The sequence below is a fragment of the Suncus etruscus genome, chromosome 3, assembly GCF_024139225.1.
Source record: "Suncus etruscus isolate mSunEtr1 chromosome 3, mSunEtr1.pri.cur, whole genome shotgun sequence".
Lineage (NCBI taxonomy): Eukaryota > Metazoa > Chordata > Mammalia > Eulipotyphla > Soricidae > Suncus > Suncus etruscus.
This window is the reverse complement of record NC_064850.1, coordinates 103,674,811-103,701,093: the sequence shown is the minus strand read 5'-3', so window position 1 is coordinate 103,701,093 and position 26,283 is coordinate 103,674,811. Positions and strand designations below refer to the sequence as shown.

The 26,283-nt window shown below is 39.9% G+C and overlaps 1 protein-coding gene across 1 annotated transcript in view; it reads right to left on the bottom strand.

Moving 5' to 3' along the window:
• C3H4orf45 (chromosome 3 C4orf45 homolog) overlaps window positions 1-25,815 on the bottom strand; it is a 152,183-nt gene extending 126,368 nt beyond the window's left edge. Inside the window, exon 1 of the mRNA XM_049770858.1 lies at window positions 25,752-25,815. Coding sequence (XP_049626815.1) covers window positions 25,752-25,815 — 64 coding nt within the window. The remainder of the gene's footprint in view (window positions 1-25,751) is intronic.
• Between the last annotated feature and the right edge of the window lie 468 nt (window positions 25,816-26,283).

Sequence of the window (26,283 nt, the reverse complement as noted above, 5' to 3'; positions counted from 1 at the left end):
CAGGAGTAACCCCTGAGCACTGCTGGGTGTGACCCAAAAACCAAAAAAAAAAAAAAAAAAAGAAAAGAAAAGAAAAAAAGAAAAAGAAAAGAAAAGAAAAGGAAAGAAAAAAGAAAAGGTAAAGAGGATTTTAGTGGTCATCCCTAAGTAAGTATGATGGTATAGAATGCTAGTCCCTCCCCTGCCCTCATTCATTTGCAAAATATGAAAAAACTTAAGTTATGAAAAGTTTTAGAGTCTACTTCTGTTCCAACAAACTCAACAAATGGACTGATACCAATGATATTTTTGTGTGGGGGAAAATGAGGGTGTCGAAAAGAAACCAGTGATACTCAGGAGTTGCTCCTGACTCAGAGTGGTTCTGGAGATTGAACCAGGCTCAACTGCATACAAGGTAAATGTTTTAATTCTGTACAATCACTCTAGTCCTGTGGCCTAATTATCTTTAGTCAAAGAGGGAGTGGTCCCAAATCTGACAGATACTAAATATCACCTACCTATAACTTAACAACATTTAAATCAAGGTAAACATATACTAATGATATATGTGGGATAGACAGAACCTTTTAAACTTCCTTTGATTTCAAGACAGATGTTAGTCATATTCCACATGTGAGAACTCTTGGAACTAAGTGACCTGACATCACTTACATTCCCCCATTGAATTAGGGTCATTCTGCTTGTACTCAAGTGAATGTCTTGGGAGAGGTTGGCCTGGCTCGGCAGAAACTAGGTTCAGAATTTTACTCTAGTTTTAGAAATGAAAAAAAAAAAGGCATTATTCCAGGAAAATGGCTCACCCTGAATAAACTCTGAGAATTGTTTTTTTCTAAGAAAATGTGTGTAGTTGGAACAAGATGGTCTCGGTCTTGGGCCAGAGCAATAGCATAGTAGTAGGGCATTTGCCTTGCAAGAGGCCAACCCAAGTTCGATCGAAGGCATCCTGTATGGTCCCCTGAGCCTGCCAGGAGTGATTCTGAATGCAGAGCCAGGAGTAACCTTTGAGCTTCACCGGGTGTGACCCAAAAACAAAACAAACAAAACAAAACAAAAAGACAAAAAGGATGGCTTAGGGGCCAGAGCAGTGGTGCAAGTGGGTAGGGCATTTGCCTTGCACACGCTAACCTAGGACAGACCACGGTTCAATCTCTCAGTGTCCATTGTCATTCCCCCAACCCAGGAGCAATTTCTGAGCACATAGCTAGAAGTAACCGCTGAGTGAATAGCCAGGAGTAACCCCTGTGCATCACTAGGTGTGGCCCCAAAACCAACCCAAACAAGCAAACAAACAAACAAAAATATGGTCTTGCATTGGTGGTATAGTGGTGAGCATAACTGCCTTCCAAAAATATGGCTTAGTCTGAACAACAAAAAAAATTAAGTCAGAAGAAAAAGCCAAAGCCAGCCTTTAAGAACTGGATTACATTGGGCCGGAGTGATAGCACAGTGGTAGGGCATTTGCCTTCCAGGCATCTAACCCAGGACAAATCTGGGATCTATCCCAGTGTCCAAAGCCAGGAGTAACTACTGAGAATCACTGAGTTTGGCAAAAACAAACAAACAAACAAACAAATAAACAAAAAAGAACTGGGTTACCAGCCTTTTCTTTGTGAGATCTGCTTGCTGAATGTAGAACTATAGTAAATGAGCTCTGTGTTAACACCTGAATTTCAAAGTTTCAATAAAAATGCTCTAAATGTCCTTTGACAGCAGCTTTTGAAACTGTAAATAGAAATGGTCTGACTTTTTAAGATTATCTCATGCAGATTTTTATTATTGTTTTTCATTCTTCTTCTATCTAATATACCAGATAAGAGATTATAGAGTGAAGGTGGGGAATAGACACAGAGCTGAAGGGTAGGACAGTGATATGGTAGAGGTCTGAGATAGAGGACCCAAATTCTTATGATTCCTTGGATAACAGATCAGTGGAATTACCATGATGGGAGATTTGTCAGGGAAGCTGCCTCTTAACAATGTTCCTCCCTCTAAATTTCACCTAGTCAGTTTGTGTCAAGAATAGATGGGAGGAAGAGAATGCCAGCAAATTAAAGGATCTCTTACCTACATTTAGACTAGGAAAGGTGGGCGGGCAGTCGCTGTCTTTTCATTTATCTGGGGCAGTGGAGTGATTCCATCCTGAGTTCTGGGAACTCTCTACTTAAAGCAAACACAAACAAAATATGCTAGCTTTTGGAATAATGCATATTCTTCCTTTGCAGAGATGACCCCAGATGTATGTATCAGTTTCAAAGCCTTTTAAACCAAGATATTCTGTCACTATCACAGCTGATTCACAGTGGTGGACAAATGTTTCTCTACAAAGTTTTTACTACTGTGTAGAAAATACCACTTCCGTCACCACACAAAAATGGCTGAAAAATTCCTAAACAAATCTGAAAATGATGTTTAGGGACAGTTTGACTTAAATGAAAGGATGCCAGTTGTGCTCTCCCCCTTCAAAAAAAGCTGCACTTTTTGGAAAACTATATGAATGTTCCTCACAAAACTAGAAATTGAACTTCCATATAACCCAGTAATACCATTCCTAGGAATATACCCTAGGAACACAAAAATACAACGTAGAAAAGCCCTCTGCACTTCTATGCTAATCAAAACACTATTTACCATAGCCAGAATCTGGGAACAACACAAGTGCCCAAGAACAGAGGAGTGGCTAAAGAAACTGTGGTACATCTATATAATGGATATTATAAAAAATGAAGTCATAAAATTTGCTTATACATGGATGTATATGAAGTGCATTATGCTGAATGAAATGAGTCAGAAGGAGATGGATAGGTAAAGAATAATCACACTCATTTGTGAAATATATAAAAATAATAGTATGAAAATATCAAAAGACAATAGAGAAAAGGTCCAGGAAAACCAGTCCATGGTAGGAAGCTTGCCACAAATAAGTGAAAATGAAGGAGTACATTAAAGCAGAGAAGGGACCATTATGACAATGATAGTTGGAAATGAGCACTCTAACAAGACTTGGGTACTAAAAGGACATAAAGGGATAGGCATGATATATCTTCAATAATAATATTATAAATCAATGTTTAAAAAGGGAAAGAGAGAGGGGCAGCAGGGGAAGGGATGGAGGGAAACTGGGGATATGGTCGCAAAAAAAATGTGCACTTATGAAGGGTGTTTTACTTTATATGACTAAAACCCAATCATGAACATCTTTGTATCTGTAAAACACACACACACACACACAAACAACAATATTATGATCAACCTTATAATCATTGTGCTTAAATAAAGAAAAAAGAAAGTCTGGAGATACCACATTTTGCCATCTTACCCCAGACAGATTTTTTTCCTTTTCTAAAGGAAAAAAGTTTGAACAAATATATATACATCTGCAATGAGAATAGGTTATATGGTCACTGTAATATTTAGTACATGGCCAGGATATGGAAATACTCCAAATGACCCAACACAGATAAATAGATATGCTATGTTCACACAATGAATACTATGCAGATATAAGAAAAGATGAGGGGCCGGGCGGTGGCGCTGGAGGTAAGGTGCCTGCCTTACCTGCGCTAGCCTAGGAGACGGACCGCGGTTCGATCCCCCGGCGTCCCATATGGTCCCCCAAGCCAGGAGCGACTTCTGAGCACATAGCCAGGAGTAACCCCTGAGCGTTACCGGGTGTGGCCCAAAAAACCAAAAAAAAAAAAAAAAAAAAAAAGAAAAGATGAAATCATGCACTGCTACATGTATAAAACTAGGGGGTATCATACTTGGTAAAGTTAGAGGAAGAGGATCAGATGCAGAATAACCTCTCACATGTGTGATACAGAGGAGAAAGGAGTCTGAGTCATTGGCAGAAGGAAAAAGGTACTATGGGGCTGTGTATGGTATTAGAACACTACAGGCATGAATAATGTGTGTATGAAGCTATCATTAACAGTATATTATAAGTCAGAGTAACCTCAATACAAATGGGGAAAATTTTTTGTGCACTTTTTTCTTGGGGGTGAATGGTTTGGACCACACCTGGTGGTGCTCAGGTCATACTTCTGGTTCTGTGCTCAGGGATCACTCCTGGAAGAGTTCAAGGGATTGTATGTTATCAGGGATGAAACCCATGTAGGTCACATGCAAGGCAAGAGCCCTACCCACTGTGCATCTCTATGTCCCAGGGAAAAAAAATTTTTTTAAGGATGAATGTTGGGGGCCAGAATGATAACACATAAAGTAGGGCACTTGCCTGGCACTTAGCAGTCCCAGATTCAATCCCCATATGGTCCCCTGAGCCCCTCTGGGAGTGAATCTGAGCATAGAGCCAGGAGTGAGCCTGAGCACTACTAGGTGTGGCCCAAAAATGCCAAAATAAATAATTCTTTAAAGACAGTATGTTGAATGTAAATACCTTTCTGGCAAGGTCATCCTCCAAGGCCATAAAACCAATGTACAATACAAGTGGATAAATGACTGAAAATGCTGCGGGCATGATGATCATAGACCTTAAACCCAAGTCACAAAGGTAGAGTTAGAGACGCCCTTGCTGATGGCTCAGCCTATGCTGCTCAGTTTCTGGGAAAGAAGCAACAGGAAACTGCTTATTCCTCACAACGAGCCCGGGAAGAGGGATGTGTAAAACTCTCTACTTTGTGCCACTTACACCAGAGCAGCTTCACTTACAGCGTTTCCCACAGTGCTTCATTTTCCTCTGGGAAGCAAGGCTGAGAGCTGAGGCTTTCCTGCAAACTCTTTTCCCTGTCTCATTTCTGAGTAATTATAGACTGAGGTCAATGAGAAACTACTTTTTATTTTCTCTTGGAGCCATTTTGAAGTAGTCTGGCCTGTTTAGTTTTAAAAACAAAACAACAAGAAAAGTCTCTGCAAAGTGATAGGATAGGTGCTTGGTAGTTAATGTGTGTGAGCTGGTTCATTGCTTTTTGTCTTTTGTATCCCCGCTCAGAGGGTGTTTGGGAAACCTATGTGTGCATCCACCTGGAGGACTGAGATGGGAAAGGGGTGTGTGCTTTGTCTGGATCTGGGGATCTAAGTGGAGACACTACCCCCAAAAAATAAATGAGTGAGCTCTCCATGGTAGTTCCTACCACTGGAATACTGGGGCTTTCTTTGCTGATTTTATTTTATTTTTTTATTTAGCTCACATGTTTACATTGTTCTGTTTCCGTTTTGTGAAATGGGTGGTAATGATGACTTAGCTTGCAAATTGAAATTTGAAAGAGTCTGGAAATCCCTCAAAGAAAAAGATGTGGGAGGTTTGATTTCCTTGCTAGGAACAAAAGAATGTATCTAACCTGATTGCTCTGAGCATGTCTTCACTAATCTCCCCTCAACTTCAGATAGCTTTGTTTGCTTAAGTTTTGACTACATAGATTCCTAATTATCCTGTCATCAGCCCATAATTCATTGAGCTGGAAAACATATTTTTATATAATCATCTACAAGATGATATAGTTCTTTGAATTACACAACTGTTTCCATCTCCAGCCCTCACTCCCCCCCTTTTTTTTTCAAAGTGTGGACTTTTAAAATTACTTGAAAGGGGCCTGGAGAGATAGTTCAGGGGTTAAGGCCTTTGCATGGCTTTGACTCCAGTTCCATCTTCAGCATTACATATGAGGAGAAAAATGGAACACAACATCAGGAGTAAGCTAGCTTTGAGCACTCAGATGTGGCCCAAACCCCCCAACAAATTTTCAAATAATGGGCCCGGAGAGCTAGCACAGCGGCGTTTGCCTTGCAAGCAACCAATCCAGGACCAAAGGTGGTTGGTTTGAATCCCGGTGTCCCATATGGTCCCCTGTGCCTGCCAGGAGCTATTTCTGAGCAGACAGCCAGGAGTAACCCCTGAGCACCGCTGAGTGTGGCCCAAAAAAAAAAAAAAAAAAAAAAGTTCAAATAATTACTTTTAAAAAAAGGAGATGAAGTCCACAGATAAAGACATTTGTCTTGTATCACTGTTATCCAGCTTCAAATCTCTAAGGCCTCTCCTGAGAATAGAGGCAGGCTGGCTCCTAAGCAACATAAAATAGGCCTCAAAGCAAATAAAAGAATCAGGAGGGAAGAGCTGAAAGCCAGAAATATAATTAGTGAATAAGGCACTAGTCTTACTCCCAAACCACCAGAATTCAATCCCCAAAATCATATATGGTCCCCAGAGCACAGAACCAAGAGCAAACTGAGAATACCACGGGGTGTGCCCCTGCTACCACACCAACAGAAAAGGAGTGGTATGCTAAGACTCTGACTTGAGTAAAGGAAGTTTGAAAAGAAAGAATGGGGTGAGAGTGTGCCACTGTGCCATGTAAAGGACCTGGGTAGCAATCTCCCAGAGCACCTGTTTTCATGCAGGTTGGTTCCAAGAAAACTAACTCAGAATTTGAGGAATTTATCACTCTTAAAGAAATTCTTGGGCTGGAGAGAGAGCACAGCAGGTCAAACTCTTGCCATGCACACAACAAACCTGGGTTCAATTCCTGGTAGCGTACACAGTTCCTCAGCAAGGCCAGGAATAGACCCTGAGCACAGAGCCAAAGTAAAGCACTAGACACTGACCAGTGTAACTCCGTAACACAAACAAACAAAACACAACCCTAAAAATCACTGAATACTTCTGATGTGGATAGAATTTTGAGAATCAATGCCTTAGCTTTGAGGGTGTGGTTAGCTCAACATCTTCCTTCAGTGAAGTTTAGTTTTACTGACAGTAGAATTTTGTTTGTTTGTGGGCCACACCCAGCACTGCTCTGCCCTCAGAAATTGCTCCTGGTGGGCTCAGGGGACCATATGGGATGCTGGAAACCCAATCCGGGTCTGTCCCAGGTCAGCCAAGTGCAAGGCAAATGCCCTGAGTTGTGCTGTTGCTAGGCCCTTGACAATGGAATCTGACAAAGCTTAACTGGCTTTTCCTCAGACTTCACAGCAAACTTTCTCCTCTATATCTGCCTCTCAGCTAAATTATGTGATGGGTTGATAATTGTGGAGTCAATTTGAGAGCTGTTATTAACACACACAAACACACACACACACACACACACACTTACTTTAATCATAGGGGTTTTACTTATAATTTTCTTTTACAAAAGTATTCCACTCATCTATTCAATAAAGCAATGTTCAAGAGACTCCAGGGCCAATCTTAGAGATACTCAGTCTATCTGACTGATAATGCAAATTCAACCCTGCAGTGCTGCTCCGGGGGGGGGGGGGGGGTGTCACCAAAGCTAGCCTAGTCATGATGAAGAGGCAGAAGGTATGTGGCAAAGGGAATAAATTTGGAACCTCAAGTATGCAAAGCATGTGCTCTCCTGCCCTTTGAGTTATATCCCACCCTCTAATCTCATTCTTTTTGGGTTTTTTTTGTTTGTTTGTTTGTTTTGGGGCCAAACTGGGCAGTGCTCCAGGCTTGTTCCTGCTTCAGTTCAGGGAACAATCTTGCAGAGCTATGGGGTGCTGGGAATTGAACCTGGGTTGGCAACCTGCAAGGCAAGCACCTAACCCACTATACTAGCTCACCTACTCCTCTGATTCTCTTCAAATATTCACAAATATAAGACAGGCATGAGGAATTTTCCTACTTATTCTAAGTCCTGGCTCTGCTCTCAAATCCTGCCACTTTTATATCCTGGGCAGTTCATGCTGCCCAGAACAAAGCTTAGAAATAAACCAGGTGGTCTCCTCTTCTTTTTGTTTTGGTTTTGTTTGTTTGCTGTTTGTTCTGTTTGTTTTTTATTTCTGGCTTTTGGGTCACAGCCAGCTGTGTTCAAGGATCACACCTGGCAGATTTGGGGAGCATATGTGTTTCGAGGATTAAACCTATGTCAGCCGCTTGCTAGGCAAACACCATGCCCACTTTGCTATTGCCCCTGGGAAGATTTCCTATGTCTGTTCTAGGTCCTGTCAGAGAAACATAGGTTTCTTTGCATAGCTCCTGCCTGAAAATGACTAGTGGGACCCATTGTGATATCTGTTGAATTCAGTCATTAAAACAAAAAAGCTGTGAATCAGTCTGTGGCTTTCTTTCCCTCAAATCACCTCTACGTCTGCTATACTTGTTTCTGAAAATAATTTCCTGCCATTTAGTGTGCAACACTAAATAAATGTTCCGACCATTGAAATGACTCAAGGCCTCTTTCCGTGCTATTATTCTTAGAGGCGTGGATAATCTTCTATCCTGCTCAGACTTTTCCCTCGAGTGTATTTTTCTAAAGAAAGTTATCAGTGGTCAAAGGGGCCTTTTAATAGGCACTGTGAAAGATTCTACCTTTTCTGAGATAATTGCTGGCAACTGGGGTTAGCAAGACACTGAGGCATTTTATCCTTTAGCACTTGCTGTGAATGAAATTGACTCGGATCACACACAGCGGGAGTCCAGGTAAGTGCTCCCTTGCTTGGAGTTCAGAAGGCTGGGGAGGAGGAAAGGGAAGGAAAACAGACCTCAGGTAAAGAAACAAAGATGATACCGATAGGGAAGGACTTCTCACCCAGAGAACCCTATGGGAACTTTTTCTATTCATATGACATTGACACATCGTTTTCATCAACCCAGATTATGAAATTTAAGAGGTTAGTAGATGGTATTCCAGCATCTGCCATTCTATCCTAACATCCTTTTAATGAACGAAACTTGATTACTCTAGAACTTTTTTCTTTTTCATTTTTTATTGGGTCACATCCAGTGATGCTCAGGGGTTACTCCTGGCTATGCACTCAGAAATTGCTCCTGGCTTGGGAGACTATATGGGACACAGGGGGATTGAACCTCTGTCTGTCCTAGGCTAACACACACAAGGCAGACTCCTTACCACTTAACTCCACCGCTCTGGCCCCTGCTTACTCTAGAATTTTAAAGCTCGGGTTTATAGGAAACTCCAAAGACCAATGGTCTTTGTTTTTTCATCTTTTAGGGTCTGAAAGAGGTTCTAGTGATCTACCTCAGTTGATAATATTTGTTCCCCTGTGTGTGTGTGTCTGTGTCTCTGTGTAGTTCAATATATTTTACAGAGGCATGGAAAAAGAGAGGTTATATTGTGTGTATAGTCATATGTACACAAAATCTACATTTTAGCAAGACCCCCAGGTGATTGATCTGCACATTAAAATTTTAAAAACCATGATTTAGATAATCGGATTTTTTTCACTTTGTGCCCCTATAAAATCCTGCATACAAGAATCAGAAAGATTGGTAATGAGCTTCTGACACAACATGGTGTCTCCCGAGTCTTCCAGGAGTGATCCCTGAACACAGAACTAGCAATAAGCACTGAGCAGAGCTAGGTGTGGCCCCAAACAAAAACAAAATACAAAATAAGAAATAAAATCAGTTCAGAGAATCTAACTATGGGAAATAAAAGCTACTTGTTTAGCTTATTATTTAATTTTTTGGCCACACTCATCAGTACTCAAGGGGCCCACCTGGCTATGTACTGGGAGGAATCATTCCTGGTGGTCCTCAAGATCACATTTGGCGCCAGGATTTGAATTATTGTGGCAGCTACGCCACATACAAGGCAAGTACATTAATCTCTGTACTCTCACTCCAGCCCTTTCTATATGGGCTTTTTGGGTCACACCTGGTGACGTTCAAGGGTTACTCCTGGCTATGTGCTCAGAAGTCGCTCCTAGCTTGGGGAACCATATGGGAAGCCAGAGGATTGACCCACAGTCCATCCTAGGTTAGCGCATGCAAGGCAAACTCCCTACCACTTGCACCACTGCTCCGGCCACGAAAGAAAAAATTTTAGGATGTTTTTATGTACTGTCCCCAGCATCTCCCTCTAAATAATCAGCTTCTCAAGACATAAAATGGCATGGTTCCTCCTTTATTTTCCCTGCAGTGCTGAGTTGAGACAGGAGGTATAGCCAGGTCTTGGGCACACAAAACATGTGCTTTATCACTTACACATATTCCTGGTCCCTACTATTGCTTCTTAATGGAAAAGAGCCTTAAAATTCATATTATGTCATAGGCACCTTCAACCATGAAATCATGATAGAAAACCACACAACACAAGCTCTATTATCCTTAAATTATAGAAGCTAAAACTGAGATCAGCAAGGCTAAGTAGGAAAGGTATGATGTCTAACTTTAAGCAAAGAGTTCTGGGAGTCTCAGATCCATTTTGCTTGGCTAACCAGGTGGGTGGTTTGATGCTCCACCCTGAGTCTGAGGTGCTGTGTAGGGCCATGAAAGCCACTAGCAGTGACCAATGATCATTTCTTTTTGGGTGTAGGAGCATGGAATCCACTGGAATCCACTCCTAACAGTACTTGGATTAGGTGCTTGGCCTGGTGATGAAATGCTGTTCAGTTCCATTGATGCTGGGGACCACCAGACCTGTGCATGGTGGTAGGTGGGTGGCCAGGTAGTGCTGGGTTTGAACTTAGGACTTACTGTATGTGCTTCAACTCTTTGAGCTATTGCCACAACCTGTTCTTGATTCATTTTATTTCTTCCTTCCTTCCTCCCTTCCTTCCTTTCTTTTTTCTTTTTCCTTCCTTTCTTTCACTGTTACTTTGTTTGGTTGTTTTCTTTCTTTCTTTCTTTCTTTCTTTCTTTCTTTCTTTCTTTCTTCCTTTTCTAACTTTTTATCTTCCTTCCTTCCTTCCTTTCTTTCTTTCTTTCTTTCTTTCTTTCTTTCTTTCTTTCTTTCTTTCCTTCTTCCTTCCTACCTTCCTTCCTTCCTTCCTTTCTTTCTTTTTCTTTCTTTCTTTCTTTCTTTCTTTCTTTCTTTCTTTCTTTCTTTCTTTCTTTCTTTCTTTTTCTTTCTTTCTTTCTTTCTTTTTCTTTCTTTATTTCATTTTATTTTTCTTTCTTTTTTTTCCACACCCAGAAGTTTTCAAGACTTACTCCTGAATCTACACCAGGTATCACTCATGGAGGAACTCAGGGGACCATATGGAATTCCGGAAATTCTGTCTGCTGTGTGCAAAACAAGTGCTTTACATGTTCCTGCCCCTACTTAAAAAAAAAAACTGTACATTTCTTTTATTTAATTTTGGGAGGTTTGAGGCCACACATGGCAATATTCAGGGGTTACGCCTGGCTCTGCACTCAGGAATTGCTCCTGCAGTGCTCAGGGACCATGTGAGTTACTGGGAATTGAATCTAAGTTGGCGATGTACAAGGAAAATGCTGTACTATCCATACTATCTCTCTAGCACTATTTTTGTTTCATAAAGGTTGACCCTCATGCTTATGTCTAATCCTTAGGCGGCTACACAATGCCTGACATAGAATTAAAAAAATAACATTATTTTGGCAAAAGAATGTAGGCTTTCAAATGCTGTTTCAATGAAAAAAACTAGACTTTAGGGGCTGGAGATATAGCACAGCGGCGTTTGCCTTGCAAGCAGCCGATCCAGGACCTAAGGTGGTTGGTTCGAATCCTGGCCTCCCATATGGTCCCCCGTGCCTGCCAGGAGCTATTTCTGAGCAGACAGCCAGGAGTAACCCCTGATCACAGCTGGGTGTGACTCAACAAACAAACAAACAAAAAACAAAACAAAACAAAACAAACTAGACTTTATAAAAGAATTAATTTTCCCACCACTACTCTGACAGGTTAATATCAAAGATATAAGGCATTGATAGGACATTCTAAGTAGAGAGATCCTACCCCATCAAAAACTGGTGAGAAAAAATGAACAGAAACTTTATCAAAGAAGAAATACAAATGACCAAAAGGCACATGAAAACAGGTTCTGCATCATTAACCATCAGAGAGATACAAATCAAAACCACAATGAGCTATCATCTTACACCATAATGACTGGCACACATAAAAATGAACAGGAGCAATCAATTCTGCTGTGTATGCTGGAAGAAATGCTCATTCATTAAGAAATGTTCATTCATGAAGAATGCCTGGTAGGAATATTGACTACTCCAGCCTTTCTGGAAAACAATATGGACATTCTTTTAAAAAAAAAATCTAGAAATTGACCCAACAATTCCACTTCTAAGAATATAATCCGAGCCCAAAACCAAAATGGAAAAAAGACATTTTCACTGCTATTTTCCTCACAGCACTATTCCTAATAGCCCGAATCTGGAAAGAACTCAAGTAAATATTCAAGAATAGATTACTGGATAAAGAAACTATGCTACATCTACACAATGGAATGTCACTTGGCCATAAAAAAAAAAAAGATAAAGTCATGCAGTTTGTCACTACATGAAGGATACTGGACAGTATGTTGGGTGAAGCTAGTCAGAGGAAAAGGGACAGACACACATGATTGCTCATATGTGGAATACAAAGAAACATAATGGTGGAATAACGAAGGCCCAAAGACAATGGGAACAAAGAGGATGAGAACTGGGATTCAGCAGGAAACATGTCACTTGAGTGGATTGTAAAATAGGAGAGGGAGGGGACAATGTTTATGGTAGAGAGAAGTGTTCAACTGGGAGGAGGAAATGATGATGAAGAGTATGTAATTTCACAGTGACCAAATAATAAAAATGAAAAGATCCAAACTGAAGATTTTGTCTACAGAACAGAGCTTTCATGGGAGGGCAGAGACTCCTAGGACATGGAGGGAGGGAGGCAGGCAGGCACTCTGGTGATGGTCACTGGAATGATGTATGCATGAACAGGATAATGAGCTGTGTTGTACATTCTCAAAAAATGGCAAAGCAAAAGTTATAGAAATATTTTGATAAGCTATGCTATATCAACATGTAAAGTTACTACATATTAAAATGTTAAGCTCTCCATCTTAAAAATCAGAGCAGGGAACATAAGGTGGGAAGTTGAGAAAGGAACACAGGTGGCAGGTATAGTGTTGGGGCATTGTATGCATGTAACCCTGTAATGAGCAGTATTGTAAATCACAGCATCTACAAGTTTTTAAATTGATTTTAAAATGCTGTTTAATGCTAAACATTTCAGCAATTAAAAATGTATGCATTTTTTATAGATAATAGAAATCATACAGGGGTTAAGACACTTGCCTTGAGTAATATTTATAATATCTATGAAGGATCAAAATTTGAAAAATTAAATCAACACTTTAGAAACAAATCTTATTCTCACCCACTAACTACTATAACAACAACAACAACAACAAATCAGAAATGAGATCAAGTTTATCCTTTGAAGCCCTTTTTATATTACCTGGCTTGTGCGGGATGGGGGGGGGGGTTGTGTTTGGGGCACACTGGGAGGTATTCAGAAGCTATTCCTGACTGTGTTCAGGTGTGATTTGAACCAGCATTCGTGGATGCCAGGCAAATGCCTCCTCCCATACAATTTCACCAGCTGCTTCAGAAGCCCTTTTGAAGTGCTCAAGTTTTTGTTTGTTTTTGTTTTTTGAGTGACACTCAATAATGCTCAGGAGTTACTCCTAGCTCTGCACTCAGAATCACTCCTGATAGTGCTCATGGGACTATGTAGGACAGGGGTCTCAAACTCACTGCCCACGGGCCGTTTGCGGCCCTCCATACAACATTTTGTGGCCCGCGGCTGGCCTTCAAATATCGCAGTATTCGCGATTATTCGCTTACCGAATAATCGCAATAAAAATCGCATTAAACATTCGCATACCCCGAGCAGTTCCATTCGGGGTATGCAAATGTTTAATGCGATTTTTTGCGATTTTTTCTTACTAATGTGATTTTTTTATTGCAAATATACGGTAAGCGAAATCCCTTATGCGGCCCTGCTTCACCTCGACTTTGCCTCCTGCGGCCCCCAGGTAAATTGAGTTTGAGACCCCTGATGTAGGATGTTGTAGATCAAATGCTGTGTTATCTCTTTGACCTGTGAAGGGCCTGATTTAGATGCTTTCCAACTGAAGACAGTCATGAATTCATTTTACATGCAAATCACACTAGTGATTTAGCGTCCCAAGATATTCCAAGGATATTTACATAATATTCCAACCATGTAAATGGTGCCCTGACACAAGACTTAAGGGACCAACTAGGAGGGGAAGAAGGATGGCACACAGAGAGGAAACAAGTTTGGACAAGGGCCATGGTTGGAAGAAGGTTGAGAAACTGTTTTAAATGACCAACAATTGAAAGCAAGATTGATTTGGAACTGCTGTCACTTGTAGATAAATTGTGACAGAGTAAATCACTTGCTAGAATTACAGAATAAAATGCAGATTCATCACCCAAATGTGTCCCTGTCATCTAAACAGCTAAGCTCTTAGCTTGAATCATTTTTTTAAATCTAAAATATTTGCTTCATGAATTACTGTGATGAGACTTAGCTGGATTTGCAGTTGGACTATTTCATTCTTCAAATGGAAAACTGCTGGCAGTTCAGTATGAAGTCATTTTCTATTTTTAAAATAATTGAGTTTGAGACATAACTATTAGTGTGACAGTTTCACAGGGCAAAAAGGAGGGGGGGAGAAAGATGAATAAATGGGCCTGAAATCCAAGCTAATGGAGCCACACTTTCCAAAATTACATATACATTATGTACTTCCCCTGCCACTTAGAGTTTCATTCATATTTGTTTTTGATCATTTCTTATAGCAGATTCCTAATTCTAAAGAATTTTTCTAATGGCGACTCCATTATATGGGCACTACTTTCTAAGGAAGAATCTACAATATTTCTGGCTTGTATGACAATATTTCTGATTTATATATCTAGTCAATGAATGACAGATAATGAAATAAAAATTTTAAGTCAGTTATAATCTATATAATGCACATAAGTATGTATATTCTAAATTAAATAAATGAAGTGGGCAAAGGCTTTTCATTATCCTGAGCATGCTGAGTAACGCTGAATATTCTTTTGACACTCTGAACCTCAATATTCCATCCAAAAAAAGTCAGTGAAATGATCTGCTAAGGTAGCTAAACTCAGATACTTTTTCTTTTTTTTTTAATTTTATTTTGTGTTTTGGGGGGGCCATACCTGGTGACTCTCAGGGGTTACTCCTGGCTCTTCTCTTAGAAATTGCTTCTAGCTCCGGGGACCATAAGGGATGCAGGGGATGGGACCCAGGTCCGTCCTGGGTCAGCCACATGCAAGGCAAATGCACTACCACTGTGCTATCACTCCGGCCCCTAAATTCAGATACTTTTTAATTTTAGGAACCCAAGGTCTAGAGAGAATTCAAGTGGTAAGGTGCTTGCCTTACACAAAGATAACCCTCTTTTGAATCCCTAGCATCACATCGTCTCCCAAACGTCTTCAAGAATGAGCCCTGAGTGCAGAGCCAGGAGGAAACCCTGAGCACCCACCAAAGTGGCCCATATGACCCACACCCAAAAATAATAAAATTAACAACCTACACTAATTTTTACACAAATAACTCTGCAACTCAAAACAAATGGAAATTCATAAAAAGATCTAAATAAGGATTGTATTATTATTATTATTATTATTATTATTATTATTATTATTAGTTTTGGGAACACAGTATTACTAAGAGTTTATTTTTGGGTCTGTGCTCTAGGATCACTCCAGGTGGGGCTCAAGGGACTATATGGAATGCTGTGGATCAAACACAGGTCAGCCACATGCAAGGTAAACACTTTACTCCTTGTACTATCTCACTAGCCCTGGAATGTATTAATATGCATTTTAATAATGCTTTCTTTCCGAAAGAAACAAGATTTGCAAAGTTATTGATAGGCATATTCTCTGTGAACACCAAACCCACCACCAAGATCCACTCCCACAACCAGTGTTTCCATGTTCCATCACTCCCTATCCGCTCCCCAACTTCCACTTGCTGTCTGCCACTTTGACAGGCACATTGCATAGTTCCATGGTTACAACTTAGATTTCACGTTTTCAATGGTGTAAGTCTGTACTTTGGCTATATAGCTAGACAACTTCTCCACATCAGTATAACCAAAGTCCTGACCCCTGTTTTTCATTACTTTCCTTTCTCTTCATCTTCTTTTTCACCTAGGAATACGTTTTTGAATAAATATATTTTTGTAACTCTAAAATTGGCAGAGAGCCTGGAGCTGGGTTAAAAAAATGTTATAATTTATATGTAAAGAGGTTTTTAAATACCCAGGAATGAAGAGATAGTCCGAGGATTAAGATTTGCCTTGCACGGGGCCAATTCTGGCTCAGTCCCTGGCATTAGAAGTTTCCCCAAGTACAAACAGGGACAACTTCTGAGTACAGAACCTAGAACAGTCTCCAGCACCACCGGGTATGGTCTCTGTTTTATACAACCATGTTCTAGAATATTTTAAAACCATTTTTTAATTTGGTTTACAATATTCATTTTTCTAGGAAAATCTTTGCAAAGCAAAAATACCTATCGCTGTCTCGGGATGCAGCTGTGTGTTCCAGCATGTTCCTTGCATGTGTAAGGCCCTACACTCAATCCTAGTAGCACTGAAAAACAAATGAAAACAAAACTCCAGAAAACAAAACAATGACTGTTCATAAAATTGCCTCACTGGAGATAAGGTAGGTAGTTCAAAGGGCTGGATGTGCTTGGTATCCCTGGTATTTCAAAGCCCTCAAGGAATCCCAGATGTAACCCTGGTGACGCCATTCCTGAAATGCCTGAGACTAAACCTTTCAGATCTATAGGACCCGGACAAATATAAACAAGTATGGAGCCAAGTGCCTGAGCACTGCTTAGGAGTCCCCCACCAATTTTTTTTTTTTTTTTTTTTTTTTTTTTTTGGTTTTTGGGCCACACCCAGTGACGCTCAGGGGTTACTCCTGGCTATGCGCTCAGAAGTCGCTCCTGGCTTGGGGGACCATATGGGATGCCGGGGGATCGAACCGCGGTCCGTCCTAGGCTAGCGCAGGTAAGGCAGGCACCTTACCTTTAGCGCCACCGCCCGGCCCCTCCCCACCAATTTTCTAACTGTGTAACAATCAGGAAACTGTCATCAAAGCTTATGTGGAAGATTAAGTCTTCAAGTAAACTATGTTCAATATAGAAACAATTACCTACCATAACATATCTGAGAGTTAAATAAATTTACAAATTGGGGACGAAAGAGAGAGCTCAATTAGAAGAGAAGCCTAACATTTACTAGATGTCTTAAGTTTGATCCTGGGTTCCCACTGCCCACTCCCCTCTCTTTCGAACCCAGTACTGCCTGGTACAGCCTTGGTGGCCCCCAAAGCACCACAGCCTGAACATGACTGCTCTGCAATGGGCTGAGCAGCCTCAAAGAATTACTGGGCATGGTCATGATGATGAAAATACAAGGTCTGGGCCGGAAAGATAGCATGGAGATAGGGCGTTTGCCTTGCATGCAGAACGGTGGTTCGAATCCCAGCATCCCATATGGTTCCCCCGAGCCTGCCAGAAGCAATTTCTGAGCATAGAGCAAGGAGGAACCCCTGAGTGTTGCTGGGTGTGATCCAAAAACCAAAAAATAAAAAAAATAAAAATAAACATTAAGAAGAAAATTTTTTATCACATCCGGCAGCGCTCAGGGGTTCCTCCTGGCTCCACACTCAGAAATCGCTCCTGGCAGGCTCAGGGGACCATATGGGATGTCGGGATTCAAACCACAGTCCTCTGCATGCAAGGCGAACGTCCTACCCCCATGCTATCTTTCCGGCCCCCATTAAGAAACTTTTTAAGGGCTGGAGCTATAGCACAGCGGTTAGGGCGTTTGACTTGTGTGCTGCCAATCCAGGACTGACCTTGATTCGATCCCGGCGTCACATATGGTCCCCGAATCAGGAACGATTTCTGAGCGCATAGCAGGAGTAACCCCTGAGCGTCACAGTGATTGGCCCCAAAAGAAAAAAATAAATAAATTAAAGCAAAAAGAAAAAGAAAAGAAAAGAATTTTAAGGTGATGAACACGTTCCGTTTCTTGATCTATCTTGATGCCTAGATGTCTTTACTTTTTTTGGGGAAGGAGGGGAATTGGACCACACCAGGTGGCTCTTAGGAGTTAATCCTGTCTGCATGAGGAACCATATGGGATGCCAAGACTGAACCCGGTCAGCCATGTACAAGGCTGTACATGTGCATGTACAATGCCCAACCCTCTGTCCCTCTGTGCTCTTGCTTCAGCCCCAAGATGGGTTCACTTATATGTTGGCAAATTGAACTCTAGATTATGTCCTTAATAAAGTTTTATTACACATCAATCTTGTTAGTTTTATTTCTCTCTCTCTCTCTCTCTCTCTCTCTCTCTCTCTCTCTCTCTTTTCTTTCTTCTTTTCAGGAGTGGAGCACACATCTCTCTGTGCTCAGGGTTTATTACTGGTACCATCTCTAGGATCACTCCTTGTGGCGCTCAGGGAACTAACTATATGAGGTGCTGAGGATCAAACCTAGTTGGCTGAGGGCAAGCCAAGTGCTCTGCTGCTGTTCTATCTCTCCAGCTCCCCTTTTGCTTTTGTTTCTTTTTAGTGTTTGGAGCCACAGTGGGTGGTCCTCAGGGCTTACACAGCAAGCACCATGGAGGTAAGTCGTTTGCCTTGCATGCAGAAGGACGGTGGTTCAAATCCCGGCGGTTCGAATCCCGGCATCCCATATAGTCCACCGAACCCGCCAGGATCTATTTCTGAGCATAGAGGCAGGAGTAACCCCTGAGCACTGCCAGGTGTGACCCCCCCCCAAAAAAAAAAAAACGAAAAACAAAACAAAAACCTATTCTATTTGACCCTCAGTTTTTAAAGTTGGATTCACTGATACTTCAAAAGAAATCTCTACCCTTTATTAATTGTAAAGTAAATGAATTATATGTCAATGTATAATTTAGGACATCACTTCTAACATACTCTACTCCTCATATTCAAGAAGAAATGAGAAGAAAAATAATAAGACCAAAACCATACGACTTTGTTTTGTGCTCTGTGAGGAACTGTCCTCTTTTTCCATTTCTTTTTTTTAATATATTTTTTAAACACCTTGATTACATACATGATCGTGTTGTTTGGGTTTCAGTCATATAAAGAACACCAACCATCACCAGTGCAACATTCCCATCACCAATGTCCCAAGTCTCCCTGCTCCCTAATCAACCCCCACCTGTACTCTAGACAGGCTTTCTATTTCCTTCATACATTCTCATTATTAGGATAGCTCAAAATGTAGTTATTTCTCTAACTAAACTCATCACTCTTTGTGGTGAGCTTCATGAAGTGAGCTGTAACTTCCAGCCCTTCTCTATTTGTGTCTGAAAATTGTTATTGCAAGAAAGTCTTTCATTTTTCCTAAAACCCATAGATGAGTGAGACCATTCTGTGTCTCTTTCTCTCTCTCTCTCTCTCTCTCTCTCTCTCTCTCTCTCTCTCTCTCTCTCTCTCTGTCTCTCTCTCTCTCTCTCTGTCTCTCTGTCTCTCTCTGACTTATTTCACTCAGCATAATAGATTTCATGTACATCCATGTATAGGAAAATTTCATGACTTCATCTCTCCTGACAGCTGCATAATATTCCATTCTGTATATGTACCACAGTTTCTTTAGCCATTCGTCTGTTGAAGGGCATCTTGGTTGTTTCCAGAGTCTTGCTATGGTAAATAGTGCTGCAATGAATATAGGTGTAAGGAAGGGATTTTTGTATCGTATTTTTGTGTTCCTAGGGTATATTCCTAGGAGTGGTATAGCTGGATCATATAGAAGCTCGATTTCCAGTTTTTGGAGGAATCTCCATATCGCTTTCTATAAAGGTTGAACTAGACGGCATTCCCACCAGCAGTGGATAAGAGTTCCTTTCACTCCACATCTCCGCCAACACTGCTTGTTCTCATTCTTTGTGATGTGTGCCAATCTCTATGGTGTGTGGTGGTACCTCATAGTTGTTTTGATTTGCATCTCCCTGAGGATTAGTGATGTGGAGCACTTTTTCATGTGTCTTTTGGCCATTTGTATTTCTTCATTGTTAAAGTGTCCATTTATTCTCTCCATTTTTTGATGGGATTAGATTTTTTTTTTCTTGTAAAGTTCTGTCTGTGCCTTGTATATTTTGGAGATTAGCCCCTTATCTGATGGGTATTGGGTGGTGAATAGTTTCTCCCAGTCAGTGGGTGGCTCTTGTATCCTGGGCGTTATTTCCTTTGAGGAGCAGAAGCTTCTCAGCGTAATATATTCCCATCTGTTAATCTCTGCATTCACTTGTTTGGAGAGTGCAGTTTACTCCTTGAAGATGCCTGTAGTCTCAATGTCCTGGAGTGTTTTGCCTACATGTTGTTCTATATATCTTATGGTATGGGGTCTGATATCAAGGTCTTTAATCCAACTGGATTTTATATGAGGTTAACTGGGGGTCTAAGTTCAATTTTTTGCAAGTGGCTAGCCAGTTATGCCAACACCACTTGTTGAAGAGGCTTTCTTTGCTCCATTTAGCAAAGAAATGTCTGGGGAACATTCTCAGAGTATTCAAGCCTATGCCACTGATCTGAGGTCCTGTCTTTATTCCAATACCATGCTGTTTTGATAACTATCACTTTGTAGTAAAGTTTAAAGTTGGGGAAAGTAATTCCTCTCATATTCTTTTTCTCAATGATTGCTTTAGCTATTATAGGGCGTTTATTGTTCCTGATCCACTTCTTTGAAGAATGTCATGGGTATCGTTAGAGGAATCGCATTAAATCTGTACAATGCTTTGGGGAGTATTGCCATTTTAATGATGTTAATCCTGCCAATCCATGAGCAGGGTGTGTGTTTCCATTTCCGCATGTCCTCTCTTATTTCTTGGAGCAGAGTTTTATAGTTTTCTTTGTATAGGTCCTTCACATTTTTAGTCAAGTTGATTCCAAGATATTTGAGTTTGTGTGGCACTATTGTGAATGGGGTTGTTTTCTTAATGTCCATTTCTTCCTTATTACTATTGGTATATAGAAAGGCCATTGATTTTTGTGTGTTAATTTTGTAGCCTGCCACCTTGCTATATGAGTCTATTGTTTCTAGAAGCTTTTTGGTAGAGTCTTTAGGGTTTTCTAAGTAGAGTATCATGTCATCTGCAAACAGTGAGAGCTTGACTTCTTCCTTTCCTATCTGGATTCCCTCGATATCTTTTTCTTGCCTAATCGCTATAGCAAGTACTTCCAGTACTATGTTGACTAGGAGTGGTGAGAGAGGAATCCTTGTCTTGTGCCAGAATTTAGAGGGAAAGCTTTTAGTTTTTCTCCATTCAAGATGATATTTGCCACTGGCTTGTCATAGATGGCCTTAACTATATTCAGAAAGGTTCCTTTCATTCCCATCTTGTGAGAGTTTTGCTCAAGAATGGGTGTTGGACCTTATCAAATGCTTTCTCTGCATCTACTGATATGATCATGTGATTTTTATTTTTCTTGTTGTTGATGTTGTGTATTATGTTGATAGATTTATGGATGTTAAACCATCCTTGCATTCCTGGGATGAAACCTACTTGGTCATAGTGGATGATCTTCTTAATGAGGCATTGAATCCTATTTGCCAGGATTTTATTGAGTATCTTTGCATCTGTGTTCATCAGCGATATTGGTCTGTAATTTTCTTTTTTGGTAGCATCTCTGTCTGGTTTAGGTATCAAGGTGATGTTGGCTTCATAAAAGCTATTTGGAAGTGTTCCCGTTTCTTCGATTTCATGAAAGAGTCTTGCCAGAGTGGTAGTAGTTCCTCTTAAAATGTTTGAAAGAATTCATTAGTGAATCCACCTGGGCCTGGGCTTTTGTTTTTGGGCAGACATTTGATTACTGTCTTAATTTCCTCAATAGTGATGGGGGTGTTTAGATATGGTACATCCTCTTCCTTCAATCGTGGAAGATTATAAGAGTCCAAGTATTTATCCATTTCTTCCAGGTTCTCATTTTTAGTGGCATAGAGTTTCTCAAAGTAGTTTCTAATTACCCTTTGAATTTCTGCCATATCAGTAGTGATCTCTCCTTTTTTATTCCTGATACGAGTTATCAAGTTTCTCTCTCTCTCTTTCTTTGTTATTTTTGCCAGTTGTCTATCAATCTTGTTTATTTTTTCAAAGAACCAACTTCTGCTTTATATTGATCTTTCAGATTGTTTTTTGGGTTTCCACCTCATTGATTTCTGCTCTCAGCTTTGTTATTTCCTTCTGTCTCACTATTTTTGGTTCCTTTTGTTGAGCACTTTCCAATTCTATGAGTTGCGTCATTAAGCTATGATGTGTTCTTGCAAAGCTATAAATTTTCCTCTCAGTACCGCTTTTGCTGTGTCCCATAAGTTCTGATAGTTTGTGTCTCTATTGTCATTTGTTTCCAGGAAGGTTTTGATTTTCTCTTTGATTTCATCTTGGACCCATTGTATTCAGTATTAGGCTGTTTAACTTCCAGGTATTAAAGTTTTTCTTCGGTGTCTCTTTGTAGTTCACATATAATTTCAGGGCCTTGTGGTCAGCGAAGGTAGCCTGCAAAATTTCTATCCTCTTGATATTATGGAGGTATGTTTATGTGCTAGCATGTAGTCTATTCTGGAGAATGTCCCATGTACATTAGAGAAGAATGTGTATCCAGGTTTCTGGGGGTGGAGTGTCCTATATATATCTACTAGGCCTCTTTCTTCCATTTCTCTTTTCAGGTCTAGTACATTCTTGTTGGGTTTCAGTCTGATTGACCTATCAAGTGTTGACAATGCCGTGTTAAGGTCTCCCACAATTATTGTGTTGTTATTGATACTATTTTTCAAATTTGTCAATAATTGTATTAAATATTTTGCTGGCCCATTATTTGGTGCATATATGTTTAGGAGAGTGATTTCTTCCTGCTGTACAAATCCCTTGATTAATACAAAATGTCCATCTTTGTCCTTTATAACTTTCCTGAGTATAAAGTTTGCATCATCTGATATTAGTATGGCCACTCCAGCTTTTTTATGGGTGTTGTTTGCTTGGATGATTTTTCTCTAGCGTTTTATTTTGAGTCTATGCTTGTTCTGACTATTCAAGTGTGTTTCTTGTAGGCAGCAGAAGGTTGGGTTGAGTTTTTTGATCTATTTAGCCACTCTGTGTCTCTTAACTGGTGCATTTAGTCCAGTGACATTGAGAGAAAGAATTGTCCTGGGATTTAGTGTCATTTTTCTATCGAAGTTTGGTGTCTCTGTTGGTCAGTCTTGTCTTAAAGTAGGTCTTTCAGTTTTTCTTTTAAGACTGGTTTTGAGTCTGTAAAGTTTCTGAGCTGTTGTTTGTCTGTGAAACCATGTATCGTTCCTTCAAACCTGAAAGTGAGTTTTGCTGGATGCAGTATTCTAGGCAAAGCATTTATTTCATTGAGTTTTGTCACTATGTCCCACCACTGCCTTCTGGTCTTGAGTGTTTCTTGTGACAGGTCTGCGGTAAATCTCAAGGATGTTCCCTTGAATGTAATTTCTTTTTTCAATCTTGCTGCTTTCAGAATTCTGTCTCTATCTGTGGGGTTCGTCATTGTGACTAGGATGTGTCTTGGGGTGTTTTTCTGGGGTCTCTTTTAGTTGGTACTCTTTGGGCATGCAGGATTTGATCACATGTATTCTTTAGCTCTGGTAGTTTCTCTTTAACGTTGTTCTTGACCATTGATTCTTCCTGGAGATGTTCTTCCTGGGTCTCTGGGACTCCAATGATTCTTAAGTTGTTTCTGTTGAGCTTATCATAGACTTCTATTTTTATCTGTTCCCATTCTTTGACTAATTTTTCCATTGTTTGATCATTTGCTTTAAGGCTTTTTTCTAATCTCTTCTGCTGTATGGAGTTGTTATTCATCTCATCTTCCAGTGTACTAATTCTATCCTCAGCTGCTGTTAATTTGTGGGAAAACTCACCCATTTTTTTCTTCAATTCATCTACTGGGTTTTTCAGACTTGTTATTTGACCTGAAATTTCAGTTTGGAGTTTTCTGATTTCTATCTTCATATTCTCTTGATTCTTATTAGTGTTCTCTTCTATACTTTTTGAGTTCTGTGAATGTCTTCCATATTGCATCTCTAAACACCTTATCTGAGAGACTGACTAGTTGGTTGGTCATGTTCTGGTCATCTGAGTTGCCGTTTTCATTCTCTATGTCTGGTGCTGGCCTGCTCTTTTTCCATTTCTTTTCCATTATATCTCAATTCCTTTTTAATTGGATTAGTGTTTCCTTTCAATGCCAAGCTTCTCTGTGATAATTAGTTGAATTAAACAAATGAAACCATGGAATAACCTATAATGTCCTAATCAGCACAATAGAATATAAAGTCTAGAACCAAAATAACATCTTATTCAGACTCATTTTTATGTTTCCCCAAACATGTGGCTGATTTTTTACTATTATATAGGAATTGAATGCATATTTGTGAAATGGGTTTCAAACATATAGGATAAAAATTTAATATAAAAATATTTTAAAAGAAAAAGTAATAAAATTTGATTGAGAATGAGTCTAATTAACTAAGTAGTAAAATACACTAACTATATACTGCATCATCCTATAGACTAATTATCAATTCAAAAATGAAAATTTTAAAACCATAGTTTTTATATTACCAGCATAACATTACATCTAAAGCAATATTTTATGATAAAACTGGGGCAAAGGAATCCCAAGGTTTGGAGCCAGAAAGATAGCAGTGTGGGTAAGGTACTTATTGACCTAGCACACAGCTGACTTCAGTTCAATCCACAGAACTGTATATGAACCTCTGAGCATCACCAAGAATGACACCTGAGCACAGAGACAGGATTAAGTCCTGGCCATCATGAGATGTAGCCCTAACAACCCCCCCAAATAAAATAGACAATTTCCAAAAATTATTTTCTATGACACTTGATTGTTTTTACATTACTGTCAAATCTCTTGTTTTATATTGCTATATATTTGATATGCATATGGATTAAATCAGCTTTTATTTTTTTGCCTAACATATAGCCATTACTTTTAACATTTTAATGAGAACATAGATTTTTCTTTTAAAGCAGTCCCACATTTGGAAGGAAGGTGTTCAAATTAAGTTAGAAAGAACTATGTGCCTACAAGAAGTGACATCATTATGTTTGAATTACTTAAATGTCAGAATGGTGTGTGTTGACCACTACAGCATCTGAGGCATGAGCTTTCCTGTAGAGCTGAACACAACTGTAAGGAAAATTCTATAAGTCACATTTACTTATAGAAGAAAATAGAAAGAATTGAGGGCCAAGGAACAGATTAAATTACATGACAAAGTAAGCAATAGTTGGTTCAGAACATTGGGCATTCTGTTAAATAAGCAAAGCAAGTAAGTAGCAAAATGAAAAGGAAGAAAATCATACCATCTCCAAAGAAACCTAAAGGCACAGTTCAGCCAAGCACAATTTGTGGAACTTGTTTGGTGTCATATTCTAACAATTACCCATAAAAATATATCTTATATCATTATGAACTAGACAGGCACCATACCATTGAGCTTTATCCCTACTCTAAAATTATATCTCATATTAGTATCAAATTATTTCACCTTTTTTTTTTTTTTTTTTTTTTTTGGTTTTTGGGCCACACCCGGTAACGCTCAGGGGTTACTCCTGGCTATGTGCTCAGAAGTTGCTCCTGGCTTGGGGGACCATATGGGACACCGGGGGATCGAACCGAGGTCCGTCCAAGGCTAGCGCAGGCAAGGCAGGCACCTTACCTTTAGCGCCACCGCCCGGCCCCAAATTATTTCACCTTAATAACAATATACTCCTATGTGAAAGTTAGCTCAGATCACATGAGAACTGTTTCTAGTATCAAAGGGTCAAGGGCCAACTGAAGGTTCATAATACAATTAGCCAGGTCCTATAGAATTGACGTAGATGATGGGAATATTGTGATATGTCCATAATGAGTATTACATAGGTGAAGGAAAAAGAAAGTTCATGTCCCCTTGTGAAAATAAACACAGAAACTCTACCTGTAAAATCCATGTGTTTTCCCACTGTCTCTGAGATTGATTCTCGATATGCTACACATGCCATGGTAGCTTTTCTTCTACTGTGCTACTGGATTTTCTTCCTCAGCTTCCCAAGAAAACCAGTTTTTTGGTACGAGAGTCAGAGACTGTCTGGCCTTTACTCCACACCGTGACCTGAAGCAGGCTGTTGCTAAGGGTTCTTTATAACAGAGAGCCAGAGTTTTTGTGTTCTAGAATACCAGTATTCTAGCATCTAACAGGATATGAGCATAGTGTTCCCAGGATGTGCATCCAACCCTATCTTATCCTTCTGTGTTTATATATAGTCTAAACAGACCTATTTGTTACTGCATCTTGAACAGGTTTATGCCACAGATGATGGGAAACATTCATTCATCTGTATCTCAACAGTTCCCAAGGAACTGACACCTAGATGGGTTGTCATTGAAAATAATAAAGCCACAGAAAGATAGCCCAGGAATTAGGGAGCTTGTCTTACATGTCTGATCCCACTTCAATTCTCAGCCCTGTA